The sequence below is a fragment of the Molothrus aeneus genome, chromosome 1 (genome assembly GCF_037042795.1).
Source record: "Molothrus aeneus isolate 106 chromosome 1, BPBGC_Maene_1.0, whole genome shotgun sequence".
Lineage (NCBI taxonomy): Eukaryota > Metazoa > Chordata > Aves > Passeriformes > Icteridae > Molothrus > Molothrus aeneus.
In genome coordinates, this window is record NC_089646.1 from 133263009 (window position 1) to 133282100 (window position 19092).

General features: G+C 39.4%; 1 protein-coding gene across 5 annotated transcripts in view; it reads left to right on the plus strand.

The window, feature by feature from the left end:
* The window catches only part of RUNX1T1 (RUNX1 partner transcriptional co-repressor 1), a 114843-nt gene that overhangs the window by 50700 nt on the left and 45051 nt on the right, over nt 1-19092 (plus strand). For all 5 annotated transcript variants that reach the window (XM_066565492.1, XM_066565479.1, XM_066565502.1 and 2 more), the window contains 3 exons: nt 12911-13048; nt 16778-17019; nt 18614-18703. In XM_066565492.1, coding sequence (XP_066421589.1) covers nt 12934-13048; nt 16778-17019; nt 18614-18703 — 447 coding nt within the window. In that variant the 5' untranslated portion in view covers nt 12911-12933. The remainder of the gene's footprint in view (nt 1-12910; nt 13049-16777; nt 17020-18613; nt 18704-19092) is intronic.

The following is a 19092-nucleotide window of genomic DNA, read 5'->3' on the forward strand; positions in this document are numbered from 1 at the left end:
TATTTTCTAAACCAGACCTATTGCTTGTTCATTTGTTGCAGTAGCACAGCTACCCATTAAGAAAAAGGGCCAAGAAGGACCACTGAGGTGAAGAGCATTCTGTTGTTGTTTTAAGAAGTTCATTTGGGTTCATCTTTATCTACTGACACGTTTCTGCTCTCCATACAGTGTTCTGCAGCAGATGTCCACTCTGATAGCCTACTATGATTTTTATCTCTCCTGCCTAGCCTTAGACTTTTCACAGTTACACTCATCATTATTTATTGTAGTATGGGGCATTGTAAGGGCTCTAACATATGATTGCTGCCTCCTTTCCATTCTTCTGACACCAGAGCACAGACAAAAGCAAATTTTTAAAGATTTCATTTATGAAGATGCATTTGATTAATTGGTGTTCGCTACCTCATACCTCATTCTTTTCGTTTTTGAAAGTTTATTTCCACTTGGTGTTTTGGAAACGGCATCTTATCTTAATTTTGTGCAGATTGTTGGCACTGAACAGAATTGTGTGAAAACCCAAGTAGCTTTGTACATCAGGGCTCATAATCACCTTTGGAAATGACCTGTTAAGTTTCTAATGGGTCATTTGTATGCACAGTTACTGAAGCTACTTGCAATAATTATGGAAAAGATAATGGCTAGGAACTCATTTGGGGGCAGTTATTCTTGTTAACTGTTTAGTATTTCATCCAGGTACACCTATTTCCCCATTTTTTAATTTTCCTTTCATAATTTTAGAGTTTACCATGGATAGTTGTTGCAGTTCAGCAGTTCTTAATTTCTTCATATCCAAGCAGTTTAGAGCTCACCAGAAAAGTACTGATGTGCTTTACACCTTATATTGCAAGAATAAAGAAATATGTTTTCACAGGGGATGCCAGTGCAGTTCCTATCTCTCTTGTACTTTTGAATTGAATCTGCCCTTGGGATTTAGCTTTCTTAGCACATATGTAGTGCCAAAAGGATGTTTATAAAGATGAGCATTTACTTCTTCCCTGCTTGCCTTTTGGTCTCTCTGATTATAGGTGTGAGGGAAATACCAAGTTTTGTTTGGTTCTCGGTGCTTTGGTGCAAAGGAGAAGTGTTGTTAAATTTTGTTGGGGTATGTTCAAGTTCATGCCATCGTCACGTGGCTGTAGTTGTGTCTGCACAATCCAGGTCTTATGACTGGATATAGTGTGAGTTGTAGGCATGACGCTGCCTATTGTCTTGCTTCTGCAATTCCACTTTTGGAATGTCTGACAGAGAAAGCTGTCAGCCAAGCAGGGGAAGGTGGGGGCAGGGGAGGTGTAGCTGGGGGCAAGGGGGGAACATCTAACTTGTTTCGCTGGGGTGAGAGGCAACAATAGGAGACACTGAAAAAGGTGTTGTGTGGCAGCCAGGGCTGTCTAGTTGCTCTTTTGAGAATGAAATTAATATGGCTGAATTTTAGGGACAATTACTTAATATTCTCTAGGTACTTTGGGCACAGAATAGCACATACTCCTGTACATCACGTGGCTGAAGATATTGGGAAGAACTGTTCTTAAAGCGTGTCCCTTTGGCTTTCTGAGCAGCTTGCCATTTACTTCGAGCATTGGGTGCGGGCGGGGCTTTTTCCCAGTGCCGCGGCACAATGCCGGCTCCCTCTAGTGGTCGCACTCGCCCGTGGCCGTTCCCGGCGGCGCCCGGGCTCTTCCCGGCGCTCCCGCAGCTCCCCTCTGGCCCGCCGCAGGGTTTCCATCCTGCTGGGGAATAGCCTGCTTCTTTTCATAAAAATGGCCTCTCTTCTGGTTAACCCACCTCTCAGGAACACAAAATGTATATGCACAAGTAGGACCAAGGCCAAATGTAGGGTGTTTCCATAGCACAGAGAGAGTTAAAGCTACATTTCATAAGACTTTTTTTTTATATGCAAGAGAATGTAACTGTATCAGAAAGGGTTAAGCACATCCACATTAAACATTCAGAGTTCAAATGCATCAGACTTCCTTACTCTGTCAATATTTCGCCTGCATTCGTATCATTGAGCGCCTTCTCCTTCGTTTCTGACTTCTCACCCTGAAGTTTCCCCTCCATTTAACACTCCCTTCAGTGCAATTGAAGGCTCTTTCCCTCTTACAGTTTTCTAAATTTGAATGTAAAAAAAATGAAATAAAGAAAGAAAAATAATCACAGTAAGTATTTTTATACACAAAACCAAGTAAGTAAAACTTGGTCCCGTATGTGTACAAGTGTGTGTGCACATGCACGCATGGGCACGCACATATGTACACATACAGAAGAAAGCCGTAGAAGCAGCACTGATGCACAAAGATCAATACTGCCATGTTGGAGTAATAGGTTTAGGTGGCTTGATGAAAATGTTGTTCTATAAATATAAAAAACTTTTTAATGTATTTGTTGAGGGAAAAAAAAAAAACAAAAACAAAAACCAAACCCTAAACATTTAATTTGAATCTGCTGGGCTTGAAATAAAGTATGTATTGTACAACCATCATCAATCATGGCAATGCTATGATACCTGAAATTGTTTTAAAAATTTGTGTATATTTTCTGTGGATTCTGTAATAATTGCTGCTTTTTCTTTCAATTCAGGCTTCAGCTGGGGTCTGCTATTTAAAATTCAAAACATAGGGAAGACACTTCAAAAGAAGGAAGTTTTAACCTTACTGTGCAAGACTAAGACTGCTGTGATGCTTTAAGGTCTAGAAACGTTGCGTGTAATTGTATACCCTGTGAGTGGTCTCATTAGTTTGCCTACAGCTGTTTTCAGTGTCTATAGTTAAACACATATTCCTGAGTGTTTCTGGATCTGTAGTCTGCCTGGAAGGCTAACCCAGCATCTCTCTTTCTGGGTGAGATCACCAGAGATTTCTGTGCCAATATGATTTTGTGTGAATTTGCTGGCTTCAGAAAGAGGTTTAATCTGGTTTTATACCTGTTAGTCTTAAATGACATACACAAATTCCTTCCTTTCCTTCTTCCTTTATATGCTTATGCTATTTCTCATTCACTTTTAAGACTACATGTGATGTGTTAGGCCAGATGATTTCAAAACACAGTTTTGGAATTGCTAATCGTAGTATTTGCTTTGGAGCTTATTTATCAATAAGCAGTATTGTCTCATCTAAGAAGATATTTGAGTCTTCATTTCTTGTGAAGTTTTTGAGGCTCTCTTTCCCCCTTCTCACCTCTCCACTGCTTTATTAAGGTTTAATCCAGTGCCCAAATAAAAGACATTTGGTGTGACATGCAGCACTGAGGAGGAGCTGACTCGTAACTAATAGTGGGTATTTTCTCACACTCTCTCTAGACAGTGAGTCATGTAAATAAAGGATATCTTTAATGGCATGATCTGATGATATGAAAGGATAGTCTTCCAAAGTGTGTATTTCTACAGATGCTGAAGTGCTGATGAATATAACAAATTGCACTATTGAAGATTGTCAGTGTATAATACTGAGATGGGGAAAGCCTATAGTTCCACTTCTGTCTTGCTGGTAGTGGCAGTAAGTAACTTACAGTGCCAGCACCTGAGCAAGGGTTTCTGGGGGAAATATGCTTCATTATCTATTTTCATTGGTGGATTAATACCTGTCTTGAGTGGCTGAATAGAAGCCAAGGAGTTATTATGCCTGGTCACTGAGGACCACCAATTGCTGTGTACAGCAGCCACACCGTGAGAGCAGTCTGAATGCTTCTGGTTTCTCAGGAGGGAAAGAACCTAGATCTATATGGGAATGTTTATGCCCGATTTAGCAGCCATAGAGATTAAAAAATTAGAGACTCTTAACTCTTTAGTGATTATATGGGACATTTAGTCTGCTAATTTAGCTGCCTGTGTTAGATGGCAGGAATAAGCAGACTTCCTCAGACTGTTCTGATACTTGGTAGAGAGGGAGCCTCTGCTTTCAGTATTATGGGTATGGTCTTGCCCCCCAGACCTACACTTCTGGTCTAATGGAACAGATTTTTCACTGTTTGAAATATCACTTGGAGGAACTGGGTTTTTGGGTGGATAAAATGGTGCAGTCTGGTAGAGCAGGGATTTGGGACCTTGATCCACAGGGTGGGGAGTAGCCTGTCCCAGGCTGGCCATCACCATCTACACCTTACAGGATCTTGACTTGCCTATGACAAATTCCACATTTTAAAATCAAACAAAGCCAAAAGTATATCCATTAATCTTTTTGGTAGTCCCTGTATCATCTTTTCAGATGTATAACCATGGAAAATATCACCTCCTACACCCATATTTGATTCTTTTTGAGCCTAAAGGCCTTCTGGCTTATTATACAAATATAAGCAACACCTCTTGCAAATACAGCTGTAGTAACTTCTCTGCTTTTTGGCAGAGGAGTTTATTGCCTATACTTTCCTGAATTTAAATAAGTTGCTTTAGATTAATTTGTGTAGTCTATATTGGAGACTTCAGTTCCAGCTAAATCTAATGAAATGCAGTATCAGTATTCTCTTAGGACTTTTCTAAAATGAGTACAGCTATCCTTTACACTTTGTATAAGTGCATAAAAAATAAAGAAGTTTATAATTATTTTGATTCAGACTTTTAGCATTGTATAACAAACTATGGTTTCAAACAGAGTGTATGTTTAGACTGGTTGTTAGGGAAAAGTTCTTTACTATGAGGACTTTACTATGGTTCTTTACTATAAGGCACTGGAACAAGTTGCCCAGAGAATCTGTGGGTGCCTTTTCCCTGGAAGTGTTCAAGACCAGGTTGGATGAGTCTCTGAGCAATCTGGTTTAGTGAAAGGTGTCCCTGTTGATGGAAGGGGGGCTGGAGGGGATGATCTTGAAGGTCCCTTTCCAACCCAAGTCTTCCCATGATTCTGTTATTTACTCTTAATTTAGGACTGGACAAACTTTGGATTAAAAACATAATTATGCTTCTGGAGACCAAGTTATGAAATTTCAGTTAATGTTGTGAGAGAAAAATCTTCTTACTTCTGGTGGGAAGGATCTGTGCTCTGTGTGGTTGAGTATATAAAAGCATGCAAACAATACCAATTAGATTCTGATAGCGTTTGTATTTCTTAGATATCATTCTGCCTTCATCTGTAGTTTGTCAAATAGTGTGTAATCCTGACAAGGGTAGGCCTTCCAGGAATGATGATGCAGAAAGGAAAAGAGTTAGTGGTCAGGAAACCTTTGGGAAAGTACTCCTGAAAATACTTTCAGTACCGAAAGCATGCTGAAGATTTCCTCTGTACAAGTAAAGGGATTGATTGCTAATGTAGAGAGGTGGTCACCTCTGTAGTTTGTCAGACAGGCTGGGATGTGAGTTTGGCCAGTGCTTGCTCTGGCTGTTCTTCAGTTCTTCATGCCAGAGGCAGAGAGTGCCACTTTGTCACTTCACTTGAGCCTCAGTGTTCAGTGGGCTGGGTTTGGAATAGCAGTAATACTTCCCATGATGTGAAACACAAGAGAACCACTCAAAACACACAGTTCTTGGTTGGATAGCTTGTCAACAAAAAGAAAATATCTACAAAACAATGTAAACAGGAATATAGTATTTCAATACTGATTATGGGATTGTTGCTTATTAACTGCATTAGTTCATATATAGAGGAATTTTCGTGATGTTTGGTGGGATATTGAAAAAAAAATCCACATTGTCTTCAGCTTCATTATAGGCCAAGTGTTGTGTATTCATCCATGAAAAGGAACTTGTAGACTTTGTTTTCCAGGGGCTTATGGAAACTCAGGGCAGCTGCCACAGTTGGGCCCTTATTTTGCTTGTCTGTTCTGGCTGAGTAAGCCATAAACCATTATGGTGGTAGCAGATCTAGATTTAGAATGTGTTCTTCTTCCCTGCATTCCTGCATCCAAGGAATTATGCATGGTAAAATTTGCAAAGCCAGAAAGGGTGAAGGAGAAAAGAGGCATTTAAAAAAAAGTGCAATTCTGACATGAGCCAGTTTTTATTAAATAACTAAAAGTGAATTTATGATAGTTTTGAAACTGTCAAAACATGTCAGATTGTTAAGTGAGAGGGAAAAGTTTATTTTATTTTTCTATTTTACCCTCTCTTTAGGAAATTATATGGTAAGGCAAGTTTATTTCTTTCAGGAAAAAATAATATGTCCAAGCAAAGCAAGCCATGACATTTTTGTCTTAATTCTGAGATTGAACTCATGCATTACTTATTTTATAATATGTGTAATTATCTGGCCTTCAGCTGCTCAGCCATGAGTGTGGGACCAAGTTTTTTTGCCAGTCAGAACCTCTCACCGTAGAGAACTGAAATCAAAGAGAATGACTTTGCATTTGTGGTTCATTGTTAGGACCAGTCAAGGTACCATTGTGGACAAAGAACATGACATAAAGCATTTTCACTATTTGCTTACTTTATGTAATCCACAAGCTCTACCAAAAGTGGGAGACAGTAGCACAAAAATCCCTTTCAGCTTTTGGGAGACAGAGGAGATTGTATTATGCTCAAGGCTTATTTTAGCACAGCTGAGGAAAACTCTTATAACTTGGCCTCAGATAACTTCAGTGAACTCCCAGGATACAGAATTTCTTCTAGCTATTGCATATTAAATGAGCATAAATGGGTAAATTGAATGTGCTTTCATTTATTCTGAAGAATAGCTGGTGATATGAATTGTTCAACTATCGGAGCAGAGAAGAATGAAGATAAGACTGCAGCAAAATTGTGATATTGCTCTTGCAAAAGGGTCATCTTCAATATGTGAGCTTCATACCCAGCATACTAAAGAAGCATTGAAATGTTATGTCATCTGAAAACTTTGCTGTTCATATCCATCAATCACTTCACATAGATTCTGATTCCTGGTGGATAAATCTTGCAGAGGTAATGTTCTGTGACAAAAGACAGAGTCTGAGCTGATCTCTGCTACTGCATTCCTGCAAATCACCTGGAAGTAAAAGTCCTCTACTGGGGAACTGGAAACCCGGTGATGTTTCCTTTCTAGGACAATAACATGACTGCATCTGGTGCTGAGAGAAAGTTATGTCTGCATTATGCCTGTTTGGGATCATTGTGTAGCACAAAAACATCCATTGTGTTTAGATCCTTATTTATTTATCAAGAAGGAGTCAAAAGGGCCAAGAGGTGAATGGAATGAAGACTGTACCAGTCTCAAACAAATCCCAGGCATGCTTGGCAGGAAGAGGTTCTGCAGCACTGTTGTCCACATGTCATGTTTTATGGCTGCATTGTATGACTTGCAGGCTTCCCCAGGGGTTCAGTGCATGGAGTAAGTGGGGTTTTCTAGATATGTCAGGCTTATACCCTGCATTCTCAAATGAGTTCTTTTCAACCAAGGCAACCTTGTAATATTGTCCTGCTTGGTGTAGCAGCAGGTTTGAGGCTCAGGAGTTGTGGGATTCCACAAACACTGCCTATTTCTAATGGTGCTGTGTGGCTTGGCCACATCTGAGGGAGAAGTTCTTACTGGCTGCAACATGATAGCATTATGGATGGAAGAACTATGGAATTTGTCCTCCTAGGTTGGACTTGTGGTTGTCTGACTTCAGGTTCATCACCACTGTGACTCACAGTCTGTGGTTACCTGCTTGCAAATTCCCTGCCACCCCTCTCAAAATAATGAAAATTAGTCCAACATGTCTAAGAAACCATCAGTATTAAATCCTTCAGATTTAGGTCTCAATTCCTGTAATTTGGGTGTTGGAGGCAGGTTCCAATCCCTTGTGTCATATGTGGGGCTTGCTCTTTTTGTGAGTTTGAAGGGAACAAGACAATGGACTCTTTTAATTTAGCAAGTTTTATTTTTATTTTTTAAATGTTGGCACCAAAGTAGAAAGTACTGTACAATCAATATAAAGCATCTTTCAAGAATCTTTCATGCCTGAGTGTACATCTGGAACTGTTTGCACTAACTAAAAGTAAAATAAATGCCACAGCATATTATACCACAATTTTTTTTCATTTAAAAAAGGAAATTGAAAACACACCACTCCTAGAAATGCTTGACATTGAATTGGCTATTGAAATGGTATCAGTAAAGTATTTATATATTCCATATTTTGTTCTATACATCAGCTTTCCTTGATGCGTTAGACTTGGAAGTGTGCCATGTGAGCTGAAATGTTGCCATTTATGAAAGACCGCCTTGTTTTAAAAATGGACTAAATCTTGTAGGGTACAGGAAGTAAAGTAAATCGGTTTGAATGCAGGCACATCTCTCTTTGCTCCAGCTCCTGCATGCTTTGTCTCTTCCTTGTTTGGTTCAGAAGCTGACTGTGCTTACAGTAAATATCAGTGTTCACCTAACACTAAATATCGTGATAAAAAAACCCTCTACCATAAAAACTGAATGAACAACAAGAACAGTATAGTTCAGAATCCACAGAAGAAATATCATAATTTAAAGTTGGTTTTACATCATTCTTTAATTTTAAATGAAGCAAAATACTTCTGTGGTCAAATCACAGTTCTTCACTCTATGCTGTAAAGGAGATTCAAGAATGTGTATTTCAAAATGTTTTGCTTGGGTTTGTTTTTAAATAAAAATATAATCCAAAGCAAATGCAATAGATCTCTGCATACTTGAAACATGTTTTCTAAATTTATTCTAAGTCTCTTGCTGCTCCAGAGGGTTGTGTGTATGGATTAGGACTAGACCATTATTTCACCATCTTTCTCCATCCTGAACTGATTGCAGTGAACACTACAGAATGAGTTGCAGATGTCTCCTTTTCCTTCCAGTTTGGAGGACTTCTGGTTTCAGTTCCATTTGATCTGAACTGGGCTAAGGAGCACAGGTCTGTCATTGTTTAAAGGGATTCAGTGGAAGAAATTGTTGCACCTGAAAGAATTTACTCCCTCTGTATATACAGGCTATGCTTTTAAACGGCATCCTGTGGGATGCTGCCTGTATGAAACTTTCTGGTGTGTCCTTCCTAATTCACGATTATTGTTTGAAATGTCAAGGTCCATTTCAAGAAAAAGATAGCCAGAACTAGCTTTGCAAGTGAGGAGTCTGGGTTGACTCAAGAACATAAACATGTTTTTGAATTCAAGAAATCGAGCTATTTTAAGACATATTGAAAGTTCTTCTGAATTTCAGGCAAAATTCAATGTATATGCCTCTATATTGTAGAACTGGAGTACATGTACATGAAATCTTACCCAGGCAGGTTTTGATATATTAAAATTAGAGTTTCTCCTCTTGAGAGATTCTTTCTTCCCCTACCAAATTCTCATTACCTCTGAATGTATGAATAGCAGAATGTCCACCGAGAGTTTGTATGAAGAATGTCCATACATTAAAAGTCTCATGAAATACCATGTCTTGAATGAAACTGGCTTGTGAATATGACTTAAATACCATTATGTCTTTAGGTTTCATATCATCAGGCTATTTGTCAACCATTACAGTAAAAAGTGTTGGTTGTTAGGCTTATTGGTTTTATTAATTAAAAAATTAATAAGGATTTGTAGAAGCTGGAGTTACAGGCTGAATGTCAGACACCAAAAAACTTCAGGAAGGTCAGATCACAAGAACTGTTAACGCTTTTGTCAGCGGTGGCTCTGATTTGTGGTTCTTCATTACCACTTCTTCCCTGAGTGATCTGTCTTACAGCTGCTGAGGTTCTCTGGTGCTGTGGGTGGTGGGGCAGTGGTGGGTGCTGTATACAGGTGCTCCCATTTCGATCACTCCCTCAGAATTCAGGGAGCTGTATGAACAGGTAAAATAGTAGCAGTAAGAGCAGAATGGCTCCCACAGGGGCTTTGTTATTAAAGAGGGTGGAATAGAGAGTTGTAAAGGCTCTTCTCCTGGGTGGTGTGATGGTGTCTTCCAAGCATGTGGAAAAGCTTTGTATTTTGCATTGTACTTCTTCAAAAGCCCTTTTTCCCTGCCCCCATGGAGAATCTCTGTTCTGACAAAATAATCTTGTACTCTGGCAAGAGGTGTTTTGGGATGTGCTTGAAAAGAGCCTTAATGTCTCCTTAAAGAAGTCAGGGCTAGGGGATGTATGGTCAGAGGGAAATCTGCCTGCTGTGAACCTACAGTAGGAGAGGAGGGTTTAGGGTTTGCAAGGGGGAGAGAGAGGTAACAAAAAGGTAAGTGGTATGTAAAGCATGTTTGTGTTTATGTCTAAGTGGTCCAAAGAAAGGTAATTGGGAAAATCAAACCTAATGTTATTAGATTTAGATGAGAAGTACAGGGGTCTGTGGATAAGTTCAGCAGTCTGCAGACTGGGTGGCAAACTGTTGGAGGTAGTAAAAACCATTTGGATCATGATAGAGTGGCAACCTGAAATTCGAGGGCAAAACCAGCACACTATTTCCCACTACCACGTTCAATTTAAGTAGCAAAACATTGCCAGCTTTGTGGGAAAGTCTCCCCCCTCCAATCTGAGTGCGTTTCTGATCAAACCTGAACTTTGAAATGCAGAGAAGGGAAGGGAGGGAGCAGGAGCCGTGCGGTTGGTTACAGCTCAGGATCGCTTTAGTTATCACCAGCTGAATTGGAGGATACAGGCTGTGCCTGCTTGCAGCGAGCAGCAGTCTGTTAGAGGAGCTCAATTTCTCTCACTCCTTCTTCCACCCACCTCCATCTCCTCTGTGCCTGTGTCTGCGCTCCCACATGCTTCAAATCTGTGTACCTGGACTGCCTTCCTTAACAGTTCAATGTGAGTGTTAGCAGAATGAAAACCAGATGGACCAGCAGTTCCCACTGTTATCTCCCCACCAGCTCTGGCAAGCCTCCCTTTCTCTCTCCTTTCTTGGCATGGGAGAAATATTTGCCTTTATTTAGGAGGGCTTGGGCTCACTGCTGTGCCTCTTTCCCTCTGTTGCAACATGAGCTGAAAGCTATTTATTCCCTTGTTGCTGAGGTTGGTTGAGGTGAGTGCAAGATGAATTTGGCTATTAAGGAAACAATTAACATTTCAAGATGAGTTTTCATAGTTCTTTATAATAAATTAATGGCTTATTGAAGATAGAGATTTAACTGTTTTAGTATACTGATTCGGAAAGGAAATACTTACAGAATTTGTTTAGAAACCTGTTTTTGTTTTCCAGCATGTAATAATTTACTGTTGCTTGATTTGCAAATCATACCTCACTTACCTGTGTAACAATCTTAATATTTAAGGTAATCATTGTGGTTACTCTTCCTTCCACAGCTGAGGTTTACTAACCTTAGATCAACACTCCAGATCCTATAAAATTGTATTTCTATTCTCCTCATCCTATTTTGGGGGTGTTTTGCTGCTCATCTTCCCCAAACTTGTCTCTAAATTCTATATGAAATTACTCCCTTTCCCTGAGAGCTGAAACATTGCCTGTAGGCATTTCAACAAAGCTTGAAGATGGCTTTTATAATTGCACTACCTGACATGCTGCACCTCTGGGACTTACTACTTACTTCCTCAGTTTCTGCAATTTCAGACAGAGAAAGATTGGTATCTATTATGTGTTGTTAATTTTTGGGGAGTATGGAGGCTGTTTTGATTTTTTCCCTTTCCCTCCCCCTTCCTTTTTAAAAAACCCAAAACTTTCCCGTATTTAAATTTTCTGATAATTAAGTGTTTTGAGGCTCTTTTAAACATACCTGTTCTTAGTTAAATGTGTGCATTGCATTGAATTTCTGTTGTTGTCTCTCAGAGCAAATTTCAGATATTATTATTGCATTGAAGTTTGTATGTTAGTAAGAACAAGGAATTGTGTCACAAAGTGAAGTGACAGAATTTATAGAATGTGACATGTTTTGAATTAAAACCACAGACTTACACGCTTGTCCATTAGCAGCAACACCTACTTGCTTTACAGAATAGTTTTGTGGAGCTCAGGAAGACTTTTGTTGGGCTGTGTATAAGTAAATAGCCCCAACTCCCCAAAGAAAGGACTGAAGAATTTTACTTATTCCCATTAGAAGCTAAGCATCATTGTACTCATCTTTTTTCAAGATGGCTTGCTAACTCCTCGCATGAGTGAGAAAGCCTTAATTTTGCCTTCAGCTGGTAAATTTTGCTGTGTTTTGCCCATTCTTAATAAATGAAACATATGGGTTTGGATGGTTTAAAAAAACAACTTAAGGTAGTGTCATTCAAAAAGATGTTGGGAAAAAGTGCACTTCTGTAGCTTTTACATCATGTGTGTTGTATATTTAGATCTTCAGTTGCAAGAGAAGTGTTAAGTTTTTTCCTAGTTTTGCCTTATGTTTGTTTTGTTTTCTTGGGGAGGTATGTTCCTGCTTATCTTGCAGGTTTTGAGCATTGAAAGTTGTTCTTAATATGTGATGGTGCATACTTCCATGTTTATTTGAAAATAATTGTATGTATGTGAGATGATTGACATACCATTTTGGCATGTTGTGTTTATTTTTCTGGTGAATATGAGAATAACCAGGGGCACTGTGGTAAGGTGATCCAGGGGGTGTGTGTATTTAGCATAAGTTTAAGATAGGATTACAAAGAGAAGCAATGGAGAAGGCAGCAGGTGATACATAGAAGAGACACGAAGAGAGCTTGTTTCAGCCAATATTCCACACAATATCTCACCTGTATTAAAGAGCTTCAGGTTTTAGTTCTGGAAGAGATATCAGAGGGGGATTTATTATCTTCCTGTTCCTTCATCTGTTTTTCCTCCTGGCTAGCATGTGAACCTTGAAGGGAGGTGGCGTTGTTGCAGCTCTAGGAGTGCTTGGGAGGTAGCATCTGCACATGCTAGAAATAAAAACAAAAGATAATGCAGCACTGCTACAAATGAGGTCTTACCATCTGTGTTGCACCTCCTTAAGTAAGGTTTAGATGATACAATTTGGGAAGAGCACACTGGAGTAGATAATCAGGTATAATCTTTCACAGCAGATACTGAAATGGCTCACTTCTTGCATTAGCTTTTAAGTTTTTGTCAGAAGGGGTGTGCTTGGGGAAATAAACCGGTGTGTTCCTGTGGTGTGTGTTGCAGATCGCACTGAGAAGCATTCCACAATGCCAGACTCACCTGTGGATGTGAAGACACAATCCAGGCTGACGCCTCCAACCATGCCACCTCCTCCCACTACCCAAGGAGCTCCAAGAACCAGTTCATTTACGCCCACAACGTGTAATTAGTCTTATTTTCTTACTTTTCTTCCATCTTATTTCTATTCTGTATGTCAGAAACCAAAATAGGTGAAGGGAAATGTGCATGAAGTGGCAGGAGCAACATTTGATGTGCTGGGATAAAATAATTGAGCAAAACAAAGTTCACAACAGATTAATACATCTTTAAGGTATTAAGACATTCAGCTCAGAGTTGTGTTATTGTTTCATTGACCACTTGGTCACAGTGTCAAAGAACAGTGAGCGCTGACTTCCCATGTACTTAATGGTCAGGTTAGCCCTCTTGTGAGAAGGACAGAAAACCTTCTTCTCTTACATGCCATTATGTTGTTTAAATGGTCCCATTCCCTTTAGTGTAGAAACTTCAGGGAGTTTGTTTGTTCTTTGTTTTTAAAGTGGAGATTATTCATAATGAAAAAATACTTACCTTCCTTCTGCTTATGTTTCAGTGAAGAATTCTGATTTCAGTGCTATATAATGTCTAGTTAATATTGATATAAAACGAAAATTAAAGTCCTTTCATAATTTTTATCTAGAGGTTTCTAGTCTGTTACCACTTCCCTAAATGACTTAAGGATGCATCTTTGTCTCAGCTTATTGATGTAAACATATAACAAACTCTACTAGTCTTGATGTATGCTGCATTCATATCAGTGTAACTGAGATTTGAATCTGGCACGTTGTCTGGACTATTCTTTTCACAGCCATGAAATGATCCACATTTCTCATAGTAAGATTTAGCTGCAAATTTTTGGGTCTCTTTTATACTGCCTTGTAATAGTATAAACATGAGAATGTGTTTACATTTCACGTTTTAAATAAAACATTTTTAGAACAGTAGAATACATATGCCTAAACAGAATGAAGGCTGCATCTTCTATTTGTCTTGCCTAAGTCTGTTTTAGTCCCTTTCTCTCTGTTAAATACCTTATTTAAAATTCACCTCTGTGCAGAAGGCCAGCTGGAGGCCTTTGTACTACTTATCCCAGGGAAACCTGTCCTGACAATTTATATTGAACTTAAACAGTGAGGAGGGTTTGTGCCAGCTATTCACATAAACTCACATTTAACCCAGTGACCCTGATCCTGCAAAAATTTGTCTCTTTTGCTTAACTACAGCACCTGAATCATCCTGGATGGAGCTTCACACTGGAGCTGCTTCAGTGTGAAGTTAAATTGCTTCTAGGTTTTTGCAGGATCAAGTTCTTGCACATTAAGCTTTCCAATGTGATGCCCTGCCAGCAGTTCAGGATGATCTTTGGCAATCATAAAAGGAATATGACAATGTTCTTTAATCCTCACAAGGCTTCTGGATGTTTATTTGATTAAGTTCAGCACTCAGAAGGTGTGTGAACCACAGCTTGATTTTTGGGGCTCCTTATTTGAAGACTAAAAGTCTAAAAAACCCTGATTTTAATTGCTTTTCACCCTGTCAGATTTTGGAGTTTGGCCGTAGCTGTTCCAGCTTGTACAATAAACAGACACTTTTTATCAGAGTGTTTGTTGCATTTATTATTACTACAGTGAGAATGCCTGTAGGCCAGAAAGATCTGACTTGTTTTCTGGTCTAGAATATCTTTGTTTTCTTTGGTTTAGATAATTAAAAATTCTTGACATGTTGTAGTTTGAAATTTTAAATGCTAAATTCTTTTGGCTTAGCAACATGGTTTTGTTTTAGAAATTATGCACAACTTTGCCAGTTGGCAAATTCAGATATTATAAGGAAAGCACTGAAATCATTGGACTATTTAATTATTTCTTTTGTTGTGGGAGGAATCTTTATCAGCCTCTCTTCTCCCTGTATCTATCCTAGGTGATGAATTCCACACTTCTCTGCTTTCTTGATCAGCCCCAGCACCCTCTGCCTAGAGCAGCTCTTTATGGGTTGACAGAGTTGTTGGGTGGTGTCAGGGTAGATCAGCAGGACATTGCTATTCTTCCCAGTCCTCATTTTCTAAGTTTCTGGTAGGATGACTTTTGGCTATGTGAGTTCCTTGCAATCACAGCATATTTGTTTACTCAGATACCTCACCCCAGTGCAGCACTCAGAGCGTGGCCTGGAGCCTCACAGGGAGCTGAACTTGCTGAGGCCAGCTTCTTCCTATTTCTGCATTTTCCAATCCTTGTTCTCACTAGCCCATGCAGCCAGAATAGGCAATCAAAAACTAGGAGAAAACACAAGCAGAGGCTAGATAACAATTCACATAGCGTTTTCTGTAATTCCTCTGGAAAGCAGCGACTAGGGCAGCAAAAATTCCTTCAAAGGTTTGTGGCAGTGATTTAAATATAGTAATAGGTAGGGATTTGTATCTAGTAGTACGTGTCCACCCTGAAAAAAAGACTTGCTGGCTAGAGATAAGGACAATCCATGAAGAAAATGAGATGAGAATGGGATGTTTGGCTTCAGAGAGGCTGGTCATTGAGAAATATTGAAAGTATTTAAAGTTGCTAGCTTGTCCTGGTTGTGTTTTTAAATAGTAAACAAGTTAAACTGACACTCCGATGTATTTTTGATTGTAGACAAGTTCCTGATTTCCTGATTTTTTTGATTGGGTTCTGAGTGATTCCCCCCCACCAAAAAAAAAACCCAGAAAATTTCTCCAGGGCTGTGACCCATTGAATTCAGCTGCTGCTGGGTGCAGTCACATGCTGCCTGCCCACACCTGCCAGTGCACTGGTACACTTGTACTTCTAGGGGAGCCACCCTTTTTCTTGCTGTTTGCTGTCATTTTAGCAAATCAGACTCAGCCTCAATGGCGTGTGTTTTGAGTGTTGCTGTTCCAACTAACCTGAGTGGAAGAGGATGTCCTCCGTTTGATTCTCTGCTCTCTTCTAGAGTGTGGATAAGAATCAAACTGAAATCACTGCCAAAAACTCTCTGTTGTCTTGAGTATGTCTACATGCATCTTGTTGCCATAAATTTTGAATGCTTAGTACTTCAGAAGTAGATAGTTATTCTCAAAGCAACCTTGCAACAGGAGGGAAATGCTTCCTTATCCTTTTCAGAGATAAGGTGCTGGCACGTGAAAGCAGAGAGATTTGCTCATGATCTCTGAGAAGTCTTCTGAAGTCTAGCTTGCTGCCCTTGCTGCAAGGCTTCATGATACAGAGCATTGGCAGCATTTGTACCTGCACAGACAACTTTGTGTGCTCCATATGTTAGCAGCTAGGGAATCTGTATTGGAAAAAATAACCTTCTCATTGGGTGGTGTAAGGTTAAAACGTGAAAGTCCTGTTTTATAAACACAGCTGTCAGTTTTGTGTACAAAACACAAGTAAAAATATTCAGAGATAAACTGAAGCTTCATGAAATATGTCTGCATGTTTTTTTCTACCCCAAAGAGCAAAATTTTTTTTTTTGGTCTTCAATCATACATGCACTCATGCTTTTTCTCTCTCCATTTCCCTCTCTTTTAAAAATCCTCTGATAAAAGGCTGGTATTCAAATGGTGCTTTTCAGGTCCAGGAGCATTTTAAAGGGGCTGTGTGAGAGGCTGCTGCTATTATTTCCAATCCTTACAACATTCAGCACCAGCTACTGGGAAATAGATATAAACTGCAGACTGTCACTCTGTCTAAAGGCTAATTATCTTTGATTGTGCAACTTAATTAATTCTGAGGTCAAGTGCAGAAAACATAAGCTGATGGATTTTCCCCTCTGTCTCCTTTTTCTCTCTATCTCTTCCCCAACCCCAATCTTTATTTTATCCTCTGTCTCTTTTTCTTTCAGTAACCAATGGCACTAGCCATTCACCAACAGCGTTAAATGGAGCTCCATCTCCTCCTAATGGCTTTAGCAATGGGCCATCCTCTTCCTCCTCCTCTTCTCTGGCTAACCAGCAGTTACCGCCAGCTTGTGGAGCTAGGCAGCTCAGCAAACTGAAGAGATTTCTTACAACCTTACAGCAGTTTGGCAATGACATTTCACCAGAGATTGGGGAGAGAGTGCGTACCCTTGTGCTAGGACTTGTGGTAAGCAAGTATTTTTTCTGTTCTTTTCCCTCTTCCTTGCTTGATGTGTTTATTTCATAAATGAATGGGTCACATGCACTGCATTCATTGTACTTTAGGGATACCAACCATGCAAGAGTGAAGCTCCAGCTCTTGCTGACAGAGCTCACATGAGTAGCCTAACTAACTTCCTCCAAATGGCAGCTATTCCCTTCCAGGCATAGCCTTGACTATTTTGCCAGTATATTGTTATGGTGTAATGGTGTGAGAGGGTTTTCATCCTCTACTGGATCCACTACCCCTAATGTAGACATACCTTGAATCCAGTAATGTAGTAAAATATGGTTTGACTTGCCTAGTTTAGTTGGATGGGGAAAGGAGAGAGGCCTGCATATATGTTAATGGTTAAAAGGGTGAGCTGAGTGTGTTTGGACTGCAGTTATGCAGTACAAAACCCTTTCTCAGTGTCATTGAACCAAACAATTATGAACTTAACAAGGCACTGCTGCTAAGTCACTTTATTGATAAGATTATCTCTATTTGATGGTATGGCTTAATGAACATTTCAGCTCTTTCTTACCTATGTCTGTCAACTTGGGCTGCCCTTTTACAAGCAAACTGAAATCTGGGCCAGGGTTCTTTTTACTCCCAGTAAAGTCCTCTCTCTGCCAGACATTTGTTGTCTTCTATGTATTTCCTTCAGCAATAATTGGATGTACTGGGGAAGATGCTATTGTGGTGCTCTAATTTACATCTGTTCTGAGCAGCTGCAGTTGACATTGATTTCATTTGGAGCAAAGACTGACAGCACTGTTTAGCACAGAGGCTGAGGGGTGACTTCACAATCTGCTTGTGTCTTCAAAAGCCCCTACCTGATAGCAGTGGATGCTCCTTCACTCGGGTCTGTGTCAAAGGGAAGTTTAATGTAGGCAGTATAACATTAGTAACTCTTGCTCTCCATTTGTTTCCATATTCAAAGAAAGTGTTTAATGGGGTTTTGCTTGTCACATGTTCCTCTTTGGAAGGGGGAACTAGTAAACAAGCTGAAGGTGGCTTTGGGAACATCCACATTCCACTGATTTTCAGATAAAAAACTGCTTTCCCACTATTATTTACAGTTGATTTCTAACTTCATTTGAGATCTTAGGAGCAGATTAGGATTTTTTCCTTGGGAAAATCCACATATGCTATTCCTTTGGTCAACCCTGCCAGCTTGTGGAGTTCATGATTATGACTTCATCTCTAAAGTGAAGACTTTCTTACACAGCCTAGAACATAGTAAACAGTCCTCTTTAAAAAGAAAACAGTAGAAAAAAGTGAAATAAAAAAATGTTATAAAAGCAGCTTTAACTGATGTTTGAAATGTAAAAACTTTTGCATGCTTTACACTCAAGAGCTTAAATGGTACTCTAAGCAACAGGCACTGAATGTCTGAGATGCTTGTGCTTTCCTTCGTGTATTTTAATAAGGTAATCATTTAATATGCAGCATGCTTTTCTTAATTCTCTCACCAATATCAAGTTGTTAAGCAAATTCAGGGTTCTTCAGTTACTATTTCTCTTGCTAAGTGTTTTCAGTATTTTGTCACCAAGACAGAATTTTTTTTTCTCAACAGAATTCTACTTTGACAATTGAAGAATTTCATTCCAAACTGCAAGAAGCTACTAACTTCCCACTGCGACCTTTTGTCATCCCATTTTTAAAGGTATTGCACAGTTCAGTGATCTGGAAAGTATTTCAAACCATTTTGTTGCTAGGTCACAGATGTGTGTTACAGTTTTTCTTTTTAAGAGAGTCAGAGAAATGAATAACCTGTAAGGGCTACTTTCCATAGCTTAGTGCAAGTAACTGCATCTGATTGTATGATCCAGGATCATTTCTGGCTGCTCACAGGAACTGTCAGTTCCCTTATTCTATAATCCCTGTTGTTTGTCTTATATTTTTCATTTGTACGTATAAAAGGTTTTACAAACAAAATCTTGAGACTTGGTTACAAATATAATAAAATCTTGTGCTTGTAACAAATTGGAGTTTTGGAAACTGCACGATTCAGAGTAAGGGGATGTCAGGAGTTCCAGATACCGTCCCCTTTCT